Here is a 23,476-nt window from a genome sequence, read left to right on the forward strand (position 1 = left end):
GGAGCATAAAAGATTTAAATGTATTTAAAAATAATGGAAATAGGTTGGAAAAGAAAAATCTATATAATTTATTGGAAAAAACAAAAGGAAGGGTGAAACAGAAAGGGGGTGGGGATGGAGGAGGGAGCTCAAGACCTAAAGTTGTTGAATTCAATATTCAGTCCGGAAGGCTGTAAAGTGCCTAGTCGGAAGATGAGGTGTTGTTCCTCCAGTTTGCGTTGGGCTTCACTGGAACAATGCAGCAAGCCAAGGACAGACATGTGGGCAAGAGAGCAGGGTGGAGTGTTAAAATGGCAAGCGACAGGGAGGTTTGGGTCATTCTTGCAGACAGACCGCAGGTGTTCTGCAAAGCGGTCGCCCAGTTTACGTTTGGTCTCTCCAATGCAGAGGAGACCACATTGGGAGCAACGAATGCAGTAGACTAAGTTGGGGGAAATGCAAGTGAAATGCTGCTTCACTTGAAAGGAGTGTTTGGGTCCTTGGATGGTGAGGAGAGAGGAAGTGAAGGGGCAGGTGTTACATCTTTTGCGTGGGCATGGGGTGGTGCCATAGGTGGGGGTTGGGGAGTAGGGGGTGATGGAGGGTGAAGGCCCTCACGCCTTCTCCTCCCTCCCAGAAACATGATAGGGTCCCCCTTGTCCTCACTTATCACTCCACCAGCCTCCGCATTCAAAGGATCATCCTCCGCCATTTCCGCCAACTCCAGCATGATGCCACCACCAAACACATCTTCTCTTCACCCCCCCTATCGGCATTCCGTAGGGATCGTTCCCTCCGGGACACCCTGGTCCACTCCTCCATCACCCCCTACTCCTCAAACCCCTCCTATGGCACCACCCCATGCCCACGCAAAAGATGTAACACCTGCCCCTTCACTTCCTCTCTCCTCACTGTCCAAGGGCCCAAACACTCCTTTCAAGTGAAGCAGCATTTCACTTGCATTTCCCCCAACTTAGTCTACTGCATTCGTTGCTCCCAATGTGGTCTCCTCTGCATTGGAGAGACCAAACGTAAACTGGGCGACCGCTTTGCAGAACACCTGCGGTCTGTCTGCAAGAATGACCCAAACCTCCCTGTCGCTTGCCATTTTAACACTCCACCCTGCTCTCTTGCCCACATGTCTGTCCTTGGCTTGCTGCATTGTTCCAGTGAAGCCCAACGCAAACTGGAGGAACAACACATCATCTTCCAACTAGGCACTTTACAGCCTTCCGGACTGAATATTGAATGCAATAACTTTAGGTCTTGAGCTCCCTCCTCTATCCCCACCCCCTTTCTGTTTCCCCTTTCCTTTTGTCTTTTCCAATAAATTATATAGATTTTTCTTTTCCAACCTATTTCCATTATTTTTAAATATTTTTAAATCTTTTATGCTCCCCCCACCCCCACTAGAGCTATACCTTGAGTGCCCTACCATCCATACTTAATTAGCACATTCGTTTAGATAATATCACCAACTTTAACACCTATGTGTTCTTTTGTTCTGTTGTTTGTGACATCTTTTGATGATCTGCTTCTATTACTGCTTGTTTGTCCCTACAACCACACCAACCCCCTCCACTTCTCTCTCTCTCTCTCTCTCTCCCCCCCGCCACCCCCCCACCCCTCCTTAACACACCTTAAACCAGCTTATATTTCACCCCTTTCTTGGACTCACTCAAGTTCTGTCGAAGAGTCATGAGGACTTGAAACGTCAACTCTTTTCTTCTCCGCTGATGCTGCCAGACCTGCTGAGTTTTTCCAGGTAATTCTGTTTTTGTATATGAAGACCTTCACATGTTTACTGGTAGCTTCCAAGCCTCTCTTTTGACCTGGGAAATCATGAATAATTTAAACTCCCTACTGATACAACTGTAGACATTCGTCTCCACCACAAAACTCAGAGCACGTTGTTTAGTGTTTTCACACTAACCTCAAAGTAAACGTGGACCATCCTTTGAATGGCAATTATCTTAGGTCTGTTTACCAGCTTCTCGAACCAGGAATTTTTCATAATCTTATATTTAAAAATTTCAATACTCAAACTAAAAGGTATACTCCTAAAACATACAAATCATGAAATTAGAATTACCTGGAAAAACTCAGAACTGTTCTGTTGAAGGGTCATGAGGACTCGAAACGTCAACTTTGTTCTTCTCCGCCGATGCTGCCAGACCTGCTGAGTTTTTCCAGGTAATTCTGTTTTTGTTTTGTATTTCCAGCATCTGCAGTTTTTTGTTTTTATCTTTTGTTTTTATTTTTAAATCATGAAATTAGATCTTTTCACAACAATAGCTTGATAGAAATGTTTCTATGACAAACCTAAAGCTGTCCTGGTTGACAGCTAGCCGCTAACAAATGAAACGTGTGAATTAATCCCAATGTTCATTCCCCAATGCTCTAAGGATGATTGAGCATTAATTGAATAGTAATTCGGACTTGAAACGTTAACTGCGTTCCTCTCTGCAGATGCTGTCAGACCTGCTGAGTTTTTCCAGCTATTTTTGTTTTTGTTTCAGATTCCCAGCATTCGCAATATTTTCCTTTTATCTCCAAGGATGATATTATCTCTGAATAGATTCCAAGGCATCAAGTGATAGTTGTTTATAAACTGCTGTCGAATCTACATTCAGGCTGCCCAACTTTTTATCCTTGGATAAAAGCAATATATTGCAGATGCTGGAAATCTGAAATAAAAACAAAGTGCTGGAAATGCTCAGCAGGTCCGGCAGCAGCTATAGAGAGAGAGAGAGAGAGAGAAAAACTGGGTCAGCATTTCATGTTGAACATGAGTCTTCAGAACTTCTCTTACACATGCTGCCAGACCGGCTGAATCTTTCCAGCACTTGGTTTTTATTTTTATTCTTGGTCCCCACAATGTTTCACTAGATTGGTACCTATTGCTTGTAGCTATATTTGCATTTGAAGCAGGATCTTAAAGCATTATAAAACTGGAAACCATTTTCAAACCACCCTTGCTTTCATACGTACCAAATGATCATCTTCTAAATAAATGGAGCTTACAGAGCACCAAGTGAATGGCTGTCACCAATAGCACCTGACAACACATTTTTATAGGATTATATTATGTTATTATCCGCAGCACCCAATAGTTGCTGTTACTTAACTTTAAAGGCCAAAATGTAACCTGTCCTGCCAAAGCATTAAATCATTCATCTCACCCGTTGACAATCACTGTTCAATTGTTATGGTGTCCAATAGAAAGGCCAACTGTGTTCAACATTTCTGAGCCCCTGCCAAGGCAGATAACTATTCTATGATAAGTGTACCACCCTCGAGTGCAAAGAACTTACTGTAGTCTAATCCTCGCCCTTGCAAGAGGAACCATGCCGGTCTTGCCAATTTCAAACATAGACATAGTAGTCCAGAATGCTGCTCATTAAGACTCTCAGAATACTGTTCTTAATTATAACAGGCAAGCTGAGATGTAAATAGTGGGAAGTGTGAAGCAGCAGAATTATTAGATGGCTTGCAGTTAAGGTTAGCTGCAATTTTTTTCCCTGAAATAACTCATGTTTCAATATCAAAAACATGCACAAATCATGGAAATGTAAATGATTTTCAGCTTGTCCATAATTACAATACACTCCAAGATATCCTTTGATTACCAGTTAATTACATTATGAATGAGAAAGTAATTTTTTTCAGATTTCTTAGTCCATAAAAAGTATGCAATATGAATATGTGTGCTGAAGGATAGCTGTGATTTCCATGTCCTAGATTTAATAAGGTCACCTAATTTAGAACTACAGAAAATTACAATTTTTGCCCTCGATGTCACGACTTTCCTCATTTCCCTGAAACAAATGGAGAAAATCCACTGAAGCTGCAAGTGTAATGCGGTTGAATCTTGATAAACATAACTAATTTGCCAATAAACGTTATGGTTGGTTCACAATGTCTAGATGTGTAATGAAAGAGAATGAGCATTGTAAACTGGAATATCCTGTTTCAACCTAGCATGCATTTATTCAGAGTGCACAGTAACCCTTTATACTGTGGCATTATTTTAGCACCTTTTTCTACTGAGTGGCGCCAGTATTCTATAATTAGACAATACAGAAATAGGACTCAGGCACATAAGAGCTAATATAAGGAGTGAAACAATTGTTAAAGGTAACCCTCCAAAAGCAGAGAAAAAAAAATCAATTTATCAGCAGCATGCTTTGATGTCTGAAATCCCGACGTGGTGCTTTACAGAAAGATTGACTTCCACTCAGTGGAACTCACTGCATTAGGAATATTGCATAAAAACATAACTTTTGAAAAAACCTTATTCAGAGTAACCTTTCTGGTCGATTAAACATAGCACATAGCTGCCACATTTACTCACAGAAAGAATCAACAACCATAGAAGGAAAATAGCGAAAGAAAAAGGAATTTTGGCAACAACTCCATTGAGGTTCACTTAAATTCCCAGCGAGTACTTCTTCTATGAACTGATGGTTCTGTTTGACTAATCAGGAAAGTGGCTCACTTACAATAAAAGCAAACAACATGTAACCAAAATCTCAGTGCACAGGAAAAGGAAAACAGAAAAAGCAATCTGCAGCAGCAACATTCTCCTACATTTGTAAAGCAGTAAAAAAAAAAAACAAATACTGGTTGAGAGCAGACTTTGCAGCCAGGCATGCACTCACCTGTCATTGCAGAAGTAGAGGAAAGCACAGATACATGCTTTTGTCAGCAGAATAAGAACAGCAAGAAAAGCAATATTAGTAAGACAGTGTTAGATATTGTATACCCTCTTCCTAATAGGTATCTTTAACTTCATTGAGACTTTTGCATATCAAGTTATTATACTCTAAAGAACTGGAAAAGAATGGAGGTAAAAGCACAAATTAATTTAATGTAAACAAATAGTGTAAATGGTGGAAAATGCGCATCATCTACAGTTTAACCAACATTCTTAGAAATAAAGCAGATGTGTGAACACTTATTTCCAAATGTAGCTCTCTTCTGGCATTTGCTAGAGGAAATAGACTGTACTTCCAAAATTTAGATACAATTTGTTTTAACTGTGAGAGAATCACTGTGGGATTTCCGCATGAAAATAAATCAAAGCAATGCACTTACAGCTTTTCTCCACAATCTCTTTTAAAAGGTTGCAGAATAGCCTGAAAACTACATTGATTGATTTGATAACTGAATTTATCAAAGAAGCAAAATAAATCCAGTTTTCCTCTCCATTTCATCCTCCATTATCCCTCCGCATTCATGCCATCTTACACTCAGGAGGGTCCAGCATGCAGACATCTTTGTGAATGTAGCTAATGCTGTTCCTTCATCGAAACTGGCCAATTTGGCCCTTAGGGAAAACTTACAAAGCCTCGACGATCAGTCAGACGAATTGAATCTGTCTCTCTTAGGAAAAAGACCTTCTGGAATTTCAGCTGTCAGGCCAACTTACCCATGTGAACTTAGCCATTCCAAATTGATATGCATCCTTCCTCTCACCCCCATCAACTGGATCACAATAAACTGGAACTAAGCTCATTCAAAAAAGACCATGAAAACAAATGGATGGATGATACTTGGCTCTCATCATATTAAAACATATACCTGCGTCCTATTAGCAAGCTACTGATCCATAATGACAGATGCATCAAATGATCCACCATCACAAATGAAGCAATTAAATATTACTTAATAACATTTTTTGGTAAAGGAAATTTAAACATTTCTTAAATGTTTTTAATTCTTAAATTATATTTATTAATTCACTGGAAAACTTGCACAAACAAATACTCAGTAGAAATCATGAAATAAGTTTGCATTTTCACTTCAGGATAAGAAAAGTAATTGGGCCCAAAAAATTTGCCCCACTTCTTAACTGTATTCGTCTGTTATGTCTTGTGGTTACCAGGAACTCAAAATAATCACTTTTAGACTCAAAATGCTGGAGTTTCCAGTGTATTTCTTATAGTTCGCTGTGTGGCTGATGAACTGATACATTATTGCTCAGCACCTGACTGCAGTGCAGCCAGGTGTGCATCCATACAAAAATTAGTTCCTGCTTCTTTACAGATAATATATAATGTTGTCCCAATATCCTACCTTCCTCCACCTCCTGTAAGAGGCAAAATGAGACACATTGTCTATTTAGAAATGCTGTCAAAAATTGCTAGTCAATTTCCCATTGGTAATTAGTCAATTGGTCATTACCCAAAATCTTACCTTTCCTCCACTGTGATCATGTAATTTTCCAAAAATATGCCTGACCCTTTCGTGAATGATGCAAGGATTCAATCCTCATTACCACTTCTTCAATGTTGTTCCACAGGTTGATCATCCACTGAGAAAATTAACACATCTGTCCATCCAATCTCACATTCTACTTCCTCAAATTAAATGGATGGCCCCAAGTTCTATCACCTCAACTATCTTTTCATTGGTTAGGCCCTTAATAATTTTATATACCTGATACAGGTCCCCTCTTCAGAGAATCCAAAGTCAAGGAATAAGATGTATCTCAATAGCTCAATTAACTTAAACAGGACTACTCCTCCCCTTCCTTGACCCCTCTGTCTCAATTCCTGGTGATAGACTGTCCACCAATATTCATTACAAGTCTACCAACTCCCACAGCTACCTTGGCTACAGCTCCTCACACCCCACTTCCTGTAAGGACTCCATCCCATTCTCTCAGTTCCTTCGCCTCTGTCGCATCTGTTCTGATGATGCCACTTTCAAAAACAGTTCCTCTGACATGTCTTCCTTCTTCCTTAACTGAGGTTTTCCACCCACGGTGGTTGACAGGGTCCTCAAACGTGTCCAGCTCATCTCCCGTGGATCCGCCCTCATACCTTCGTCTCCCTCCCAGAACCATGATAGGGTCCCCCTTGTCCTCACTTATCACCACACTAGGCTCCACTTCAAAGGATCATCCTCCGCCATTTCCGCCAGCTCCAGCATGATGCCACCACCAAACTCATCTTCCCTTCACCCCCCCAGCGGCATTCCGCAGGGATCATTCCCTCTGGGACACCCTGGTCCACTCCTCCATCACCCCCTACACCTCAACCTCCTCCCACGGCACCTTCCTATGCAACCACAGAAGGTGTAACACCTGCCCCTTTACTTCCCCCTTCCTCACCATCCAAGGGCCCAAACACTCTTTTCAAGTGAAGCAGCACTTCACTTGCACTTCCCTCAACTTAGTCTACTGCATTCGCGCTCCCAATACAGTCTCCTCTACATTGGAGAGACCAAACGCAGACTGGGTTTCCACTTTGCGGAACACCTTCGGTCTTTCCGCAAGCATGACCCAGACCTCCCTATCGTGTGCCATTTCAAGAGACACCACGCTGCTCTCATGCCCACATGTCCGTCCTTGGCCTGCTGCAATGTTCCAGTGAAGCTCAACACAAACTGGAGGAACAGCACCTCATCTAGGCACTCTACAACCTTCCTGACTTAACAATGAGCTCAACAACTTCAGATTATGAACACTCTTCTCAATTCCCACCCTTTTTACAATAATTTATAATTTTTAAAATATATTTTTCTTTTCCCACCTATTTTTAAATTTATTTCGATCTATCGTTTTATCTCCACCTTTTAGCCCATTTCAATCCCTTCCCCCCACCCCACCCCCATTAGGGTCATCTGACACTTGCTTGTCCTGCTTTCTACCCTTAATGTCACCATTAGCACATTCCTTAGATAATATCACCACTGTCAACACCCCTTTGTCCTTTTGTCTATGACATCTTTGGCAATCTCTTCTTTGCCTCCACCTATCACTGGCCCTCTATCCAGCTCTACCTGTCCCACCCCCTTCAACCAGCTTATATTTTACCTCATTTCTATATTTCCTCAGTTCTGACGAAGAGCCAAACGGACTCGAAACGTTGACTGTGCTCCTCTCCGCAGATGCTGTCAGACCTGCTGAGTTTTTCCAGCTATTTTTGTTTTTATTTCAGGGATAATCCTTGTTGCCCTTCTCAGTATTTTCTTCAAGAGTTAAAAAAGAAATCCTATGAAGCAGAGAAGCCAAAAGGGTATACAGTATCCAGCTGAGGAGTCAAAATGCAGTACTGAGTTATATGAGACCTGGAGATCTGAAGAATACCATCTATCTTTAGGTGCTGATTGTTGTTCTAGAAGCCATATATCCTGATCATCAACAAAAAACACAAGTATGGCACCAGATTCACAACAGGATATGGGAATTTGTACTGCTTGAGCGTATCCAGTGTTTGAAAATGACTGATAAGATATGGGTTATAGAATTCTGTACTGTACTGCTGTATCTGTTGTATGTCCAACAGGTTGATGTAATGTGTTCATTGTGAGGGTGAAGAGAATTGTCATGTGTTCTGCTATTTTGTGCTAGTTTGACTCTCATTTCCAGCCCACACTGCTGGCTTGCAGCTATATGAATGAGAGCGCCAAATGAGTAAATCTCAACCTCAGCATGTCCTAATCTGAGCCTGCCTGTGGCGACAAAATAAAATGGTCTCTTGCAGCCCCAGGCTAAAGCTTCAGGGGGACTTGGGGGAGGTTTGGCCCTCAGACATGCAGTGTGTAGGCCCACTGGCATGTGGTCATGCCATGGCACTCATGAACCAAGCTCCCAGATAAGGGCAAATATCTCCACTGCCTTGTTGGTACCTCAGGAGAGTTGAAGGCTAAAGAGGTAAATGCTGAGGAGTGAAAGGGCTAAAGGAGTGAAACCCAAAGGCAGATGATGGCTAAATATATCATCTTTCTTGTAACTCCTGCAACCAAGCTGGTATCAAATATAGTACTGTGCTTTCCTTTGGACTCAGCTGGTGAGGCAGAGGGGGGCTCCTGATGTTTGGGCAGCCCAGGATCTCCGTAAATTTTGTGCAGGCTTGCGTCCTGGAGAGGATACTCCAGCTTCACTGCACAGAATTAGCGCAATATGAGAGAGCAGATACAAGTTATAAACCCAACTTGACTGGCGTAGAGAAAGGGTGCTATGGGCCATCTTCGAATGGGAGGGACTATCGTGTCCCACTGGTCAGCCACCGGTTAGTAAGGTGATGACCTGCCGCAGTCCATATATTTCGATGGGTGCTTTGAGCTTAGATTCTCTGCCAACAAGTGGTCAGAATCCATTGTACCAGGCAGGCAAGCAAACAATCTAGGCAAAAAAAGGAGTGGCAAGCTGGAACATCAGGACCATGTACCCAAGATTGACAGATGACTTGCAATTGGTCAATAATGAACACAAGACAGCTGTGACTAACATGGAACTTGATGGGCTGAACATCCGACATAGCCAGGGGGAGACCATGGTGCAGTGGTAACGTCACTGACTAATAATCCAGAAGCCCAGGCTAATGCTGTGAAAATGCGTTCAAATCCCACCAGGCAGCTGATGGAACTTAAAATTCAATGAATAAAATCTGGAATTAAAAGCTAGTCTTAGTAATAGTGAGCATGAAACCATTGTCGATTGTCATAAAAACCTATCTGGTTCACTAATATCTTTTAGTGAAGGAAATCTGCCATCCTTAGTTGGTAACACATGACTCCAGATCCACAGCAATGTGGTTGACTCTTAATTGCCCTCTGAAATGGCCTAGCAAGCCACTCAGTTCAAGGGCAATTGGCGATAGGCAACAAATGCTGGCCTTGCCAGCGATGCCCACATCCCATGAATAAGAATAAATTAAAAACAAATCCCTACATTTCTCCATGAGACCAGGCTCGCCGAGAGCAGGTCACTGAAAGAAAAAACATTAAACATTCATCTGGCAAAGACAGACTTCAGAGGAAATGCATGAGCAGGGTGTAGGCTTCACTGTAAGGAACTCGATGCTCTTGATGATAAAACTGCCCACAAACGGTTCAGAAAATGAACGTCTGTCTCTCAACTCTTATAGTGCCAGTTAACATGGAGTCTCTACACCCCATGTTGTGCTCCACAACAGAATCAGTTCTATGAAGAGCTTCTCATTGTTATCAGCAGAATCCCTAAGTCAGAACATCTATAACTATGGGCTGGCAGGATTTCAATGCAAGAGTGGGGGCTGATCACAAGGCATGGCCCTCCTACCTCGGACATCATGGCCTGGGAAAGATAAATGAGAACCAAAAGCTTTGCTGCTACAAGTTTCGTCTAACACACACCTTCTTTCAGAACAAACCATGCCACATGGTGTCCTGGAGACAACCTAGATCAGAGCAATGGCACCAACTGGATCTGATCATCATCAGGCATTGACTCTCTAAACAGCATTCTCAACACACACAGCTGCCATAATGCTGTCTGTGATACAGATCACTCCCTGGTGTTAGGATGCAATCCTTAAAGTTTCTAATTTAATGCAGAGAGGCTGTCCTCGTATAGCCATACTGCCTACCCATATAAAAACCAACAGTTTTGTAACTCGATTGGACAGGTGGTCTCCAGCATATCCACACAGAGTGCAGAAGTGAAATAGGACATACTTTGTGACACCATCGACAATACCGCACTCTCAACACATGCAAAGCAAGCATGGAGAAGTGCTGACTGATTTGAGGCTAACGCCACTGTGATGGGAACCAAGCTCATTAACTGCAAAAGAGATCAGAGTAAGAAAAACTCTGGATGCTCAAAGAGCTGCTCAAAGTAAAGTCCAACAGACTGCTGGGCAGTGCACCAATGACTACTGATTACAACTCTGCCAGAATATCCAGCTGCCCTTCACATAGGGAATGTCTGGGCCATGCATGAATGGACCAAAAAGGCAACAGGTCCATCAGCATAGAAAACTGCTTCACTGAAAACAAAAGGCAAAAGAGGTGATCCCTGACTGCAATGAACAGTTGGAGAGATGGATGGAACACTACCTTGAGTTGTATTCTTGACACCATAGGCAGCCTGCCCATCATGGCGGAGGTGGATACAGAACCCACGGTGGAGGAAATTAGCAAAACTATTGACTTACTTTCCATTTGCTAAGTTCCAGGTGCTGTTTGAACTCATCAAACACAGGAAACTAGCACTCCTGCAGCATTTATGCAAGCTTCTGTCTCTGCTGGAGGGAGGGGGCAGTGCCCCTGGATATGCACGATGCTACGACTGCAAATCTGTGCTAGAATAAGGGTGACTGGAGCGATTGCAACAACTATCCAGGCATCTCTCTGCTGACCATGGTGGGAAAAGTATTTACCCATGTTGCCCTCGTCAGGCTGCAGATCCTGGCTGAACACATCTATCCAGAATCCCAGTGTGGTTTCAGAACTGGAAGATCTACAAGGGAGAGGTGGTGGTATAGTGGTATTGGCACTGGACTAGTATTCCACATGACCCAGGGTAATTCCCGGAAGACCTGGGTTCAAATCCCACCATGGCAGATGGTGAAATTTGAATTCAATAAAAATCTGGAATTAAAAGTCTGATGATGACCACAAAAACATTGCCGATTGTCATAAAAACATATCTGGTTCACTAATGTCCTATAGGGAAGGAGATCTGCTACCCTTACCTGGTCTGGCCTATATGTGACTCCAAAACCCACAGTAATGTGGTTGACTCTTAAATGCTCTCTGAGCAGGGCAATTAGGGGTGGGCAATAAATGCTGGCCTAGCTAGCAACACCCACATCCCATGAATGAATAATAATTGACATGATCTTCTCTGCCTGGTAGCTGCAGGAGAAATGCTGTGAACAAAGGAGATCACTATTTAATTTCAAGGCATTTAACTGTGAGGCAGTTCATTTAAGCTACTGGAGAAAATTGCCTGCCCGCCAAAGTTGCTAAATGTGATTTCCTCTTTCCAAGACAACATGATTACAGGGCAACATTGGAACCTTTGAGGTCTGCAGTGGGGTTGTGTTCTGGCACTGTCACTCTTTGGCATATTTGCTGCTGTCAAATGCTTTCAGGTTATCCACAGAAGGTGTCCACTTTCCTAACAGAACTGATGGAAAGCTGTTCAGTCTTACTCGCCTAAGATCAAGACAAAGGTGCATCAAGTCCTCAGAGTTGCCCTGCACTGACGATGCCGCACCAACTGAGGAACACTTTCAATGGCAAATTGACAGACTCTCTCACGCCTGTAAAGAGTTTGATTTGACCATAAGCATCAGGAAGGCAAATGTCATGGTCCAGGATGTTGCCATACCACCATCTAGCAGCACTGACAATGTGACGCTGGAGGTTCTCGAAAGCCTTACATATCTAGGCTCCACAATCACCAGCAACGTCACTTGATGCTGAAATCAACAACATCTGAATCTGTTATCTGCAAGCTGAGTAAGAGAGACAGTGTGCAATAACAGCAACCTGACTGAACACCAAACTGCAAGTCTATGAAGCCTGCGTCGTCAGCACACTCCTCTACAGTGGTGAGACCTGGACAACACATGCTAGGCAGGAGAAAAGGCTGAACAGTTTCCACCTTTGCTGTCTCAGACATATTCTTGGCAACTCTTGGCGGGACAATGTCACCAACTCAAAGGTCCAGGAGTGTGCTAATTCCATAAGTATACACTCATTGCTAAGCCAGTATCATCTGCGCTGGCACGGCCACATTCATCAGATGGATGATGACCGCACACGCAAAGATATTCCGTATGGTGAACTGACCACTAGGTCACGACCTCCTGGTTGCCCATATCTCTGCTATAAGGCCACCTTGCAAGTGAGGTATGAAGATGGTGGATGTTGACACCGCCAACTGGGAGACAGCCACTGAGGCTGTGACCTCTCAAGGCTGGCTGTTTGGAAGGGCACTGGAAGAGGAGAGCAGAAACAAAAAGCTCAGCTGGCAGAGAAAAGGGCCCAGAGAAAACAGAGGCCAGCCAATTGTGCACCTTCTCAGCTCACTGTGTCCTCTGCAGCAAATGTGGCAAGACTGCCATGCCAGTGTGGGTCTCCTGAGCTACACCAGGCGATGCTTCACACAGAATTGAGAACCATGGCACAAACCATTGTCTCACAAAATTGAAGGCTGCCATAGACCATTGTACTGCTAGAGTTCTACTGTGAGTAGATATTCCAAGATCCCACCCATTCAGCAAACATGGAGGCCTGGGGAAAGACAGCAGGGTGAGACCACTGGAAGGAGAGAGAATTTGAGGAAAAAAAGTAGGATTGCAAACACATGAATAACAGAAATCAACTGAAAGTGTTGAAAACATTCTCAAATAACAGCTGGTATTTTCTGGCCCCGTTGTGTTAGGACCCACTGCGGGAGATTCAGTGGCCCAGCTAAAGGTGTGGACGATCCCGGTGGTGGGTGGGGCTGGAAAATCCGACCCAACATCTTCAGAGAGCATAGATCATAGAATGATACAGCAGAGGAGACCACCATTAGGCCCATTGTGCTTCTTTGATAAAGCTAATGCATTAATCCCACTCACCTGCTCTTTTCCCCCATAGCTCCATAATTTTTTTTCCTTTTAAGTTTTTATCCAATTCTCTTTTAAATGGTACTTTTGAATCTGCTTCCACCACCCTTTAAGCTAATGTATTCCAGGTCACAACAACTGGCTGGGTAAAAAATGTTTCCTTATATCATCTCTGGTTCCTTGACCAATTGTCTTAGATCTGTGATCTCTGGTTACTGACCCTTCTGCCTATTTATTTCCTCTATTTTATGATTTTGAACAATCCCAGTTTCTCCACATAACTGAAGTCCTTCATCCCTGGTAGCATTCCTGCAAATCTCTTCTGCATCCTTTTCCAAGGCTTTGACATCCTTCCAAAAGGTGCCAGAATTGAACACAGTACTCTAGCTGAGGCCTGACCAATGTTTTATAAAGTTTTAGCATAACTACCTTGCTTTTATACCCTATTAATAAGCCAAGGATCCATTATGCTTTTTTAAATAGCTCCCTCAAATTGTCCTGCCACCTTCAATGATTCGTGTACATGCAACCCCTTGAAAATTGTACTATTTAGTTCATATTGCCTTTCCTCATTTTTCCTACCAAAATGCATCATTTCACACCTCTCTGCATCAAGTTTCATCTGTCATGTTTCTGTCCATTTTACCAATCTGCCCATGTCTTGCTGAAGTCTGTTACTATTCTCCTCATTAACTATATTTCCACATTCTGCGTTATTTACAAACTTTGAAAAAATGCTCTGCATATCCATCGAATGTCAGTCATATTATAAAAAGGACATAGAAGCACTGGAGAGGAAGCAAAGAAGATTTACAAGGATGATACCAGAAATGCGTGAGTGTACATATCAGGAAAGGATCAACAGGTTGGGCCTCTTCTCTTGAAAAAAGGAGTTTAGGGGTGACCTTATGAAATTATGAAAGTATGGAGAGAGAAAGTTTCTTTTTGTGGGGAAAGAGATCTTCAATATTTTTATTCTTTCACAGGATGTGGGTGTCACTGGCTAAGCCAGCATTTGTTACCCATCCCTAATTGCCCTCGAGAAGATGGTGGTGAGTTGCCTTCTTGAACCGATGCAGTCCATGTGGTGTCGGTACGCTCACACTGCTGTCAGGGAGTTCAGGGATTTTGACCCAGAGACAGTGAAGGAACGTTGATATAGCTTCAAGTCAGGATGGTGTGTGGCTTGGAGGAGAACTCGCAGGTGGTGGTGTTTCCATGTGTCTGCTGCCATTGTCCTTCTAGGAACCAGAGATAGTGGGTCTGGAAGGTGCTGTCGAAGGAGCCTTGGCGAGTTGCTGCAATGCACCTTGTAGACGGTACACACTGCTGCCACTGTGCACAGGTGGAAGGACTGATATTTAAGGTGGTGTGTGGAGTGCCAATCAAGCCGGCTGCTTTGTCCTGGATGGTGTTAAGCTTCATGAGTATTGTTGGAGCTGCACTCATCCAGGCAAGTGGGGAGTATTTCATCACACTCCTGACTTGTGCTTTGTAGATGGTGGATAAATTTTGACGAGTCAGGAGGAGAGTTACTCTTTGCAGGATTCTCAGCCTCTGACCTGCTTTTGTAGCCACAGTATTTATATGGCTTGTCTAGTTTAGTTATATAGTGGGGGATTCAGCGATAGTAATGCCATTAAAGGTCATGGGAGACGATCAAGTTCTCTCTTGACGGAGATGGTCATTGCCAGGCACTTGTGTGGCATAAGTGTTACATGCCACATATCAGCTCAAGCCTGAATATTGTCCAGGTCTAGCTGCATATGGAAATGGACTGCTTCAGTACCTGAATACTACTGAACATTGTGTAATCATCAGCAAACATCCCCACTTCTGACCTTATGATGTAGGGAAGATCATTGGTAAAACAGCTGAAGATGGTTGGTCCTAGGACATTACCCTGAGCTTTTTGTCAAATATTGTAGCAAAATCTCTGTGGCACTTGAATTTACAGAGGAACAATTCCAATGTAAGGAACAGGTCACTTGAATTGGGCAGGGAGCTCGAATTAATACTTGGTCCCTTTACTGAACTACTCAGAGCAGAAGTGCAAATATCATTCTCTAAGAGAAGAGGATGCACTTCTTTCTAAGAAAAAAAGAAACATTACGTTTATTGCATGTTTAAAGAAGTGGTGAAATCTAGCTTGAATGGAGATCATACAATGAATCTGCTCACTTCTTACCTTGCTCTTTCTTGAAATCCTTTTCTGATGTGGTGACTGGCAGAAGCAGCTCTCCAACTGGAGGTTGGACACTGACACTGAAATGATCATTGAATGTGCTGCAAAATATTTAAAAATTGAAGGCTCATGAATCAAAGTTAACATGTGTATGTGTTAATGACATAAATTGGGACAACTCATTTTTGGGAACTACTCAGTGATTTGCATACTGACTGGCAAAACACACTTGGTTAAGTTGTTACATTTGTTGTGGACTTGCAGTTCATCTTGAAACACCCAAAACTCGTCTGCATTTCAATCAGGCTTTCAATGGTATATATATTTTTGTCTTTATTTTTCTCTTAGCAACTCTATGCTCTCACCATGTGAAATGGGTTTATAGCTCAGAAACATTAACATGGGCACTGGTCATCCTCAAACACCTTGCCTAAGAAAGTATTATTTCTGCATGATTCTATTGAGTGTCAGCAAGTGGAGAAAAGGGGAGGATGAGAAGGGCATAGTCGAGTCCAATCTTATCCTCAATCAACGCAAATAGTAGGGGTCAATATATAAAGATCAGCAGTGGGCACTGGGCAGATTTTTCCTTCCATAATCAGCTGACTCAGCATACCAGGAATTGAAGCAGACATATTCCTTAGATTTATGGTTCAGTTACGCATCAGAAAAACTCAGTGATCCATTGGTGAGTCTCACCAATGTTAATCCTGTCAGTAATCTTCAACCGCTGAATATGGACAGCTATTGTAGATCAATGTTTTATGTGCAATTCTAATTGCAACAAAAAACAGAAGTTGCTTCATATTCAATTATCATTTTTATACCAACATTATACCCCCAATGAATTGTAAATATTCTTGAAAGGGCATAATTTCTCCCTAGCACTCACCTGTACCATAGAAAGCTAGAGAGAGATCCACAGCAGTCAGACAAATTATTTGTCATGCAAAGCCACACACAATGATTGACATCTCAGGCCAATTGATCTCGCTATACCCTCCATCTCCCCTGCCCCTGCTAGTATTGCTCTAAAGCTATTGATCGGAACACACAGCCGATCAGTTTCCATTTTCTGATTTCTGGCAGGCCAATTAAGGAGGTGAGTAATTGTGATTACACTGCTAAAAGATCAATCGAATTTGCTGAAACATTCAATACCTCTTCAGAGGGACCAGAAGGCAAACATGATGAGCAACGGTATTCAGAGATGAGCAACTACTTTAAAATAAAATTAACTTTTATTTCAGCAGTCCTACCCATACAAGTGCCCTCCAAGTTTTAAATCAATATAAAAACAAGAGTGCTGTCAGATAGCTCAGTTTTTCGCATAAAAGTCATTACGTTCTGTACACATTTATATATAGAATAGTATTCAGCACAGATTGTGCTATGGTATTTATGTCATAATCATCAACAAATGCACATGTTGACACTTTAACAACTTATTTTTGAGATGGCAGTCTTCTCACATTGCAAACTGAACCACATTTGAGTCACAGCTCCGCTTGATCATTCAGCTCACAGAGTTTAAACCATTATAATAAAGACCTCTTCTTGATGTCTGTGGCAAAGCCATTTATGAGCACCTTAATCATAGACCAGCATTCTATATCATTGATCTGGATTTTATCTTACAGAAAAGTAATAAACAATTACTAGGCAACACTTCAGAAACTCATAAATTTTTATTCATTCTGAATACCATAGACCATACTTGTCATAAAACACTGATTTGCATGAAACTCTCAGTAGGTGATGCCAGTTGACCATATCAAAGATATAACAAGACTCAATCCCCAATCCATACTCACCACACAGGAAAACAACAAAATTTGTATTATAATATTCAGGAACATGGATGGTAATCCTATCCTATATATAGTTAGTGAGATTACTTCAGTACAAATCAGATGCAAATGAGTCAGTGAAATCACTAAATTTAAAAAGCTTTGTGCCATATTCAGTTTACTGGAATTGAGAGATACTGTTGTAAGGGGTTATCGATTGCAATTTTATTTTTTAAATAATGAACTTAACAGGATTAGAATCTCAATGGCTGGAGTTGCACAATTGAAAAATTAATGTTCCCAATATGGGAGGATTGAAATACAATTTTGCATCATATTGTGTACATTTAAATTTTGGGAGTTCAGGCTGTTAACATAGCTCATCAAAACAGGGTTGTTACAGTAGTTGAAAAATGTATGCATGCCTCATAATGCAGAGTAAATTTACCGCTTCAGGGGTTAGTATATATACTACAAAATATTTGTTCTAATTAGTTCTCTGAAGCATGCAGCAGTGTTATTGCACTCCCACTAAATGAGGAGACGAACACTTGATTTTATGTGATAGCCATAATTTTGAAAGTGCAGTGCAATGATTTTTATTACTGCACCAGAGGCATAATGTATTTCTTTCTTGCTGATACATAGACTCATTCACATCTTGAAAGCGGTATACCTCCAAGGATGACAACTCCAATCTAAGCGCTTACCGTACACAACTATTTCATCAAACTCCAAATCTATGGATATCTATAAGCTTAGACAATGTTTGGTCAAGCAACAACTTAATTTTAAAATTCTCATGCCTGTTTTCAAATCCCTCCATAGCCTCATCCCTCCCAGTCTCTAATCTCCACCAGCCCAACAACTCTCCAAAATATCTGCTTTTGTCTAATTCTGGTTTTATGTACATCCTCAATTTTAATTGCTCTATCATTGATGGCCATGGCTTCAGTTGCCTAGGCCCAGTGCTCTGGAATTCCTTCTCTGCACCTCTCTCCCTCACTTCCCTCCTTTAACATATTCCTTAAAACCTACATCTTTGACCAAGCTTTTGGTCATTTGACCTAATGTCACATTAAGTGGTTCTGTGTCATACTTTGTTTTATAAGGCTCCTATGAAGTGCCTTGGGACATTGCAGTATGTTAAAGGTGTTTTATATTGTTATTGTATACTCTTTTCACATCACATGACTGATTGAAAACTTACCCAATGACATTGCAACCATCCTCCATCTGATGTACTGTGCGACAACAGCTCCAGTTAATTTGCAGCAATATTGAAAATATTTCATCATATATCCAAGTAATCTGCACTTGAGAGAATTGGTTCCAAACAACAGTTTGGATGAAAGCACTGCAACATAACTTATATTACACTTTACACATCAGGACCATCATAATCAACTGCCAGAATCCTGTACCTTTAAGCCACTCAAGTGACACACCATCAATCAGAAGGCGGTGACAAATCTGAGTTAGAAATGCCTCTTTTCACAAGATTCTAATGAGCTGGCCAAAACCAATTGCGAGTTAGAACTTCCTTGGTTAAACAGAATCATAAGAATATTAATTCCTCTGCTTAATATATCTTGAAAAGTCAATCAATGTGGTTACGAAGAAACTGGGGCCTAGAAATCAACAGGATATCTTTGACAGGCTGAAACTTGGAGCAGAATTCCAGAATCCTCTTTCCATGGAAAATACTTGGTGTTTTCGCTTCTGCTAAACCTGCTTGTTCAAAATGAAACCCAAACTTCAAGTGGATGGCCCACTTACATGACTAAACACTGCTTCTGTTAAGGTTACCTGCTACTTCGTTCTAGACTGGCAGATCAACGGCTTTATCCAGCAGCTCGTCATTGAAACAAAGGGGTAATGATTGAACCCTGCCCATTTAGTGAAGGTGGCCCACACTTTCATACCTTTATGTAGACTCAGTCATGCTAACAGTTCAAAGCCAAACCCTCTGACTATTTGTTACAAAGCTACCGACTCCCATAGCTACCTCGACTACAGCTTCTCACACCCCGCTTCCTGTAAGGACTCCATCCCATTCTCTCAGTTCCTTCGCCTCCATCGCATCTGTTCTGATGATGCTACCTTCAAAAACAGTTCCTCTGACATGTCCTCCTTCTTCTTTAACAAAGGTTTTCCACCCACGGTCATTGACAGGGCCCTCAACCGTGTCCGGCCCATCTCCTGCGCATCCGCCCTCACGCCTTCTCCTCCCTCCTAGAAACATGATAGGGTCCCCCTTGTCCTCACTTATCACCCCACCAGCCTCCGCATTTAAAGGATCATCCTCCGCCATTTCCGCTAACTCCAGCATGATGCCACCACCAAACACATCATCCCTTCAGCCCCCCTGGCGGCATTCCGTAGGGATCGTTCCCTCTGGAACACCCTGGTCCACTCCTCCATCGCCCCCTACTCCTCAACCCCTACCTATGGCACCTCCCCATGCCCACGCAAAAGATGTAATACCTGCCCCTTCACTTCCTCTCTCTTCACCGTCCAAGGGCCCAAACACTCCTTTCAAGTGAAGCAGCATTTCACTTGCATTTCCCCTAACTTAGTCTACTGTATTCGTTGCTCCCAATGTGGTCTCCTCTACATTGGAGAGACCAAACATAAACTGGGTGACCGCTTTGCAGAACACCTGCGGTCTGTCCGCAAGAAAGACCCAAACCTCACTGTCGCTTGCCATTTTAACACTCCACCCTGCTCTCTTGCCCACATGTCTGTCCTTGGCTTGCTGCATTGTTCCAGTGAAGCCCAACGCAAACTGGAGGAACAGCACCTCACCTTCCGACTAGGCGCTTTACAGTCTTTCGGACTGAATATTGAATTCAACAACTTTAGATCTTGAACTCCCTCCTCCATCCCCACCCCCTTTCTGTTTCTTCCCCCTTCTTTTTGTTTTTTCCAATAATTTATATAGATTTTTCTTTTCTCACCTATTTCCATTATTTTTAAAACTTGTATGCCCTGCTAGTCTTTCTAGCCCACCCCCACTAGAGCTGTACCTTGAGTGCCCTGCCATCCATTCTTAATTAGCACATTCGTTTAGATAATATCACCACCTTCAACACTTCTTTGTTCTTTTGTCTGTGACATCTTTTGATTATCTGCTCCTATCACTGCTTGCTTGTCCCTACAACCACACCACCCCCCCACCCCACCCCACCCCCCACCTTAAACCAGCTTATATTTCACCCCTCTTCTAATATTCAGTCAGTTCTGTTGAAGGGTCATGAGGACTCGAAACATCAACTCTTTTCTTCTCCGCTGATGCTGCCGGACTTGCTGAGTTTTTCCAGGTAATTCTGTTTTTGTTTTCCTTCTAACAGAGCTTCTTAACTTGAGAGGGGGACTGGCTGCAAATTCTAGCATTGGTGAGGGAATGGTGAGGAAATCAGCACTCTAACTGCTTCAACATTAAACACTCTCACTTGCAACAATTTCTTACAATAACAGGGAATAAATTAGGAGTCAATGTGCAAAGAGGTTTAAGATTTTATATTTACAAAATGCAAAATACCGCAGGTGCTGGAAACCTGAAATAAAAACAGAAAATGCTTGAAATGCACAGCAGGTAAGGCAGTATATGTAGAGAGAGAAACAAAATGACTGTTTAAGTTTGGTGACCTAATAGCAATAATCATGTTTGTGGAAGTCAGACATCATCCTGCTGGATGAGTTCTAGTGAATGGCAGGTGTTTTGTTGAAAGAACATAGATGTGCAATGTTAATTTTGGTTCTCTCTCCTGCTTGATGTGCTAAGTATTTACAGCATTTTCTGGTTTTAGTTTTTTTATGTCTAATATATCATTTAAGAATTTCAATGCCACTCAACTTATTATATGCTAATAGTCTAGTGGTTATACCCAAATTATTACCAAATGTATAAATTAATTGCTTCCCAAATCCATGTCCAGTTTTTCCAATTCCAGGTTTGAATTTCTCCAATCGGCTTCCTGACGTGGCCACAATACTGAAAGAGTCCTTGAGTCCTTTTTGAAGTTAGATGACATTCTTTGTGACTGTCATAGACTATTCCTTCTCAACATATCTACAGCTTTCAACACAGTTCACCACACCATCCCCCTCCAATGCCTCTCCCAGGTAGATGGAACTGCCCTAGCTTGGTTCCATTCTTACCTATTTAATCATCGCCAGAGGATCAGCTGTAATGGCTTCCCTTGCCACTCTTGCTCTGTTACGTCTTTACAGAATCAAAGAATTGTTACACTGCAGGAGGTGGTCATTTGGCCATTGTGTCTGCATCAGCTCTCTGAATGAGCAACTCCCTTACTGCCATTCCCCTGCCTTCTTCCCATAACACTGCACATTTTTCCTTTTCAGATAACTGTCTAATTCCCTGTGGATACTTCAATTGAACCTGCCTCCACCACACTCTCAGGCAGTGCATTCCAGACCCTAACCGCTTGCTGCATGAAAGTGTTATCTCATGCTGCTTTTGCTTCTCTTGCTAAATACTTAAACTATGCCTACGTTCTCGATTCTTTGATGAGTGGGAACAGTTTCTCCCTATCTACTCTGTTCAGACCCCTCATGATTTTAAATACCACTATCAAATCTCCCCTCAACCTTTTTTTCTCCAAGGCTATCAGTCCTAACTTTACCAATCTATCTTTATAACTGAAGTTCCTCATCCCTGGAACAATCCTCGTGAATCTTTTCTGCACTCTCTCCAATGCCTTCACATCTTTCCTAAAGTATAGTGCCTAGGAGCTGGGCACAATATTACAAGTGAGGCTGAACTAGTATCTTATTCAAGTTGAACATAACCTCCTTGCTCTTGTACTCTATGCCCCTATTGATACAGCCGAGGATATTGTATGTCTTATTAATTGCTCTCTCAACTTGACCGGCCATCTTCAATGACTTATGCACATGTACATCCAGGTTCCTCAGATCCTGCATGTCCTTTAGAATTGTACCCTTTATCTTATATTGCCTCTCCATGTTCTTCCTACCAAAGTGAATTACTTCACATTTCTCCACATTGAACTTCATCTGTCACCTGTCTGCCCATTCCACCAACTTGTCTATGTCCTTTTGAAGTTTTACATTATCCTTCTCAGTCCACGTTGCTTCCAATGCTTTTGTGCTTTTACCTCGTCGGGTGGGCATGGTGAGCGGGCCCAGGAGCGGCTGCGAAACAAATCGCCGCCCGTGATCGGGCCCTGATCACGATTTCCTGAAACACTCAGCCCTGCCTGGGTGGGAGGGGGGAGGAGGGTGAACTCAAAAGTCAGTGCAGGCGCAGGGGAGCGCTCAGTGACATGAGCAGGGACAATTAAAAATTAGATTTAAATTTTAAATTTTATTTTTAATTAACATCGGAAACCTCATCCCGCCTGTGGATGAGGTTTCCTCAAAAATCCAAAGGCCGCTCGGCCTTTTCGCCTGCCTGCCAACCGTAAGGTTAAACTTGCAGGGAAATATTCAGTTTAATTAATTTATTAATGGGTTTAACTGCTTTCTTAATTGTTGGTGCTGCCAAATCCCCCGCACGTCCGCCAAGTGAAATATTGCGTGAGTGTGCAATGGAGTCAACCCCTCAACTGATTATCACATTTCTTGGTCTCTGCCACAAACTGTTTCCTCTTCATTGTTCCCATTCACCAGTAACTGGCTTAAGCTTAGCGTGACTGTTAGCAAATTTGTTGACCCAGAGTTCAGTTTCTGACCACACATCTGCACCATCACCAAGACTGCCTATTTCTCCCTCCGTAATGTTGCTCAACTCTGACCTTCCCTCAGCCTATTTGGTGCTGAAACCCTCATCTATGCCTTTGTTACTTCTAAACTTGATTCCCAACTTGCACCTTACCTAAACATGTGCTCATCCAAAACTCATATCCTAGCTCATTCCTAACATTATTCATCCATTAGCCCTGTGCTTGCTGATCTTGACTGGCTCCTCATCTGATGACACCTCAATTTTAAAATCATTATCCTCATTTTCAAATCCCTCCATGGCCTCATTCCTCCTTTTCTCTGTAACTTCGTCCAGTCCTCGAAGTCTCTGAGGTCTTGGCTCTTTTCCAATTCTGGGCTACTGTGCGTACGATTTTAAATTGTTCCAGCATCATGGCAGTGTTTTCAACTGTCTTGGCCCTAAGCTCTGGAATTCCCTCCACAAACCCTCTCTC

At 42.4% G+C, this 23,476-nt stretch overlaps 1 protein-coding gene across 2 annotated transcripts in view; it reads right to left on the reverse strand.

The window, feature by feature from the left end:
* The window catches only part of ap3b1a (adaptor related protein complex 3 subunit beta 1a), a 338,438-nt gene that overhangs the window by 49,426 nt on the left and 265,536 nt on the right, over positions 1-23,476 (reverse strand). For both annotated transcript variants that reach the window (XM_041185794.1, XM_041185792.1), the window contains exon 25: positions 15,505-15,602. In XM_041185794.1, coding sequence (XP_041041728.1) covers positions 15,505-15,602 — 98 coding nt within the window. The remainder of the gene's footprint in view (positions 1-15,504; positions 15,603-23,476) is intronic.

This window comes from Carcharodon carcharias, chromosome 4 (assembly GCF_017639515.1).
Source record: "Carcharodon carcharias isolate sCarCar2 chromosome 4, sCarCar2.pri, whole genome shotgun sequence".
Lineage (NCBI taxonomy): Eukaryota > Metazoa > Chordata > Chondrichthyes > Lamniformes > Lamnidae > Carcharodon > Carcharodon carcharias.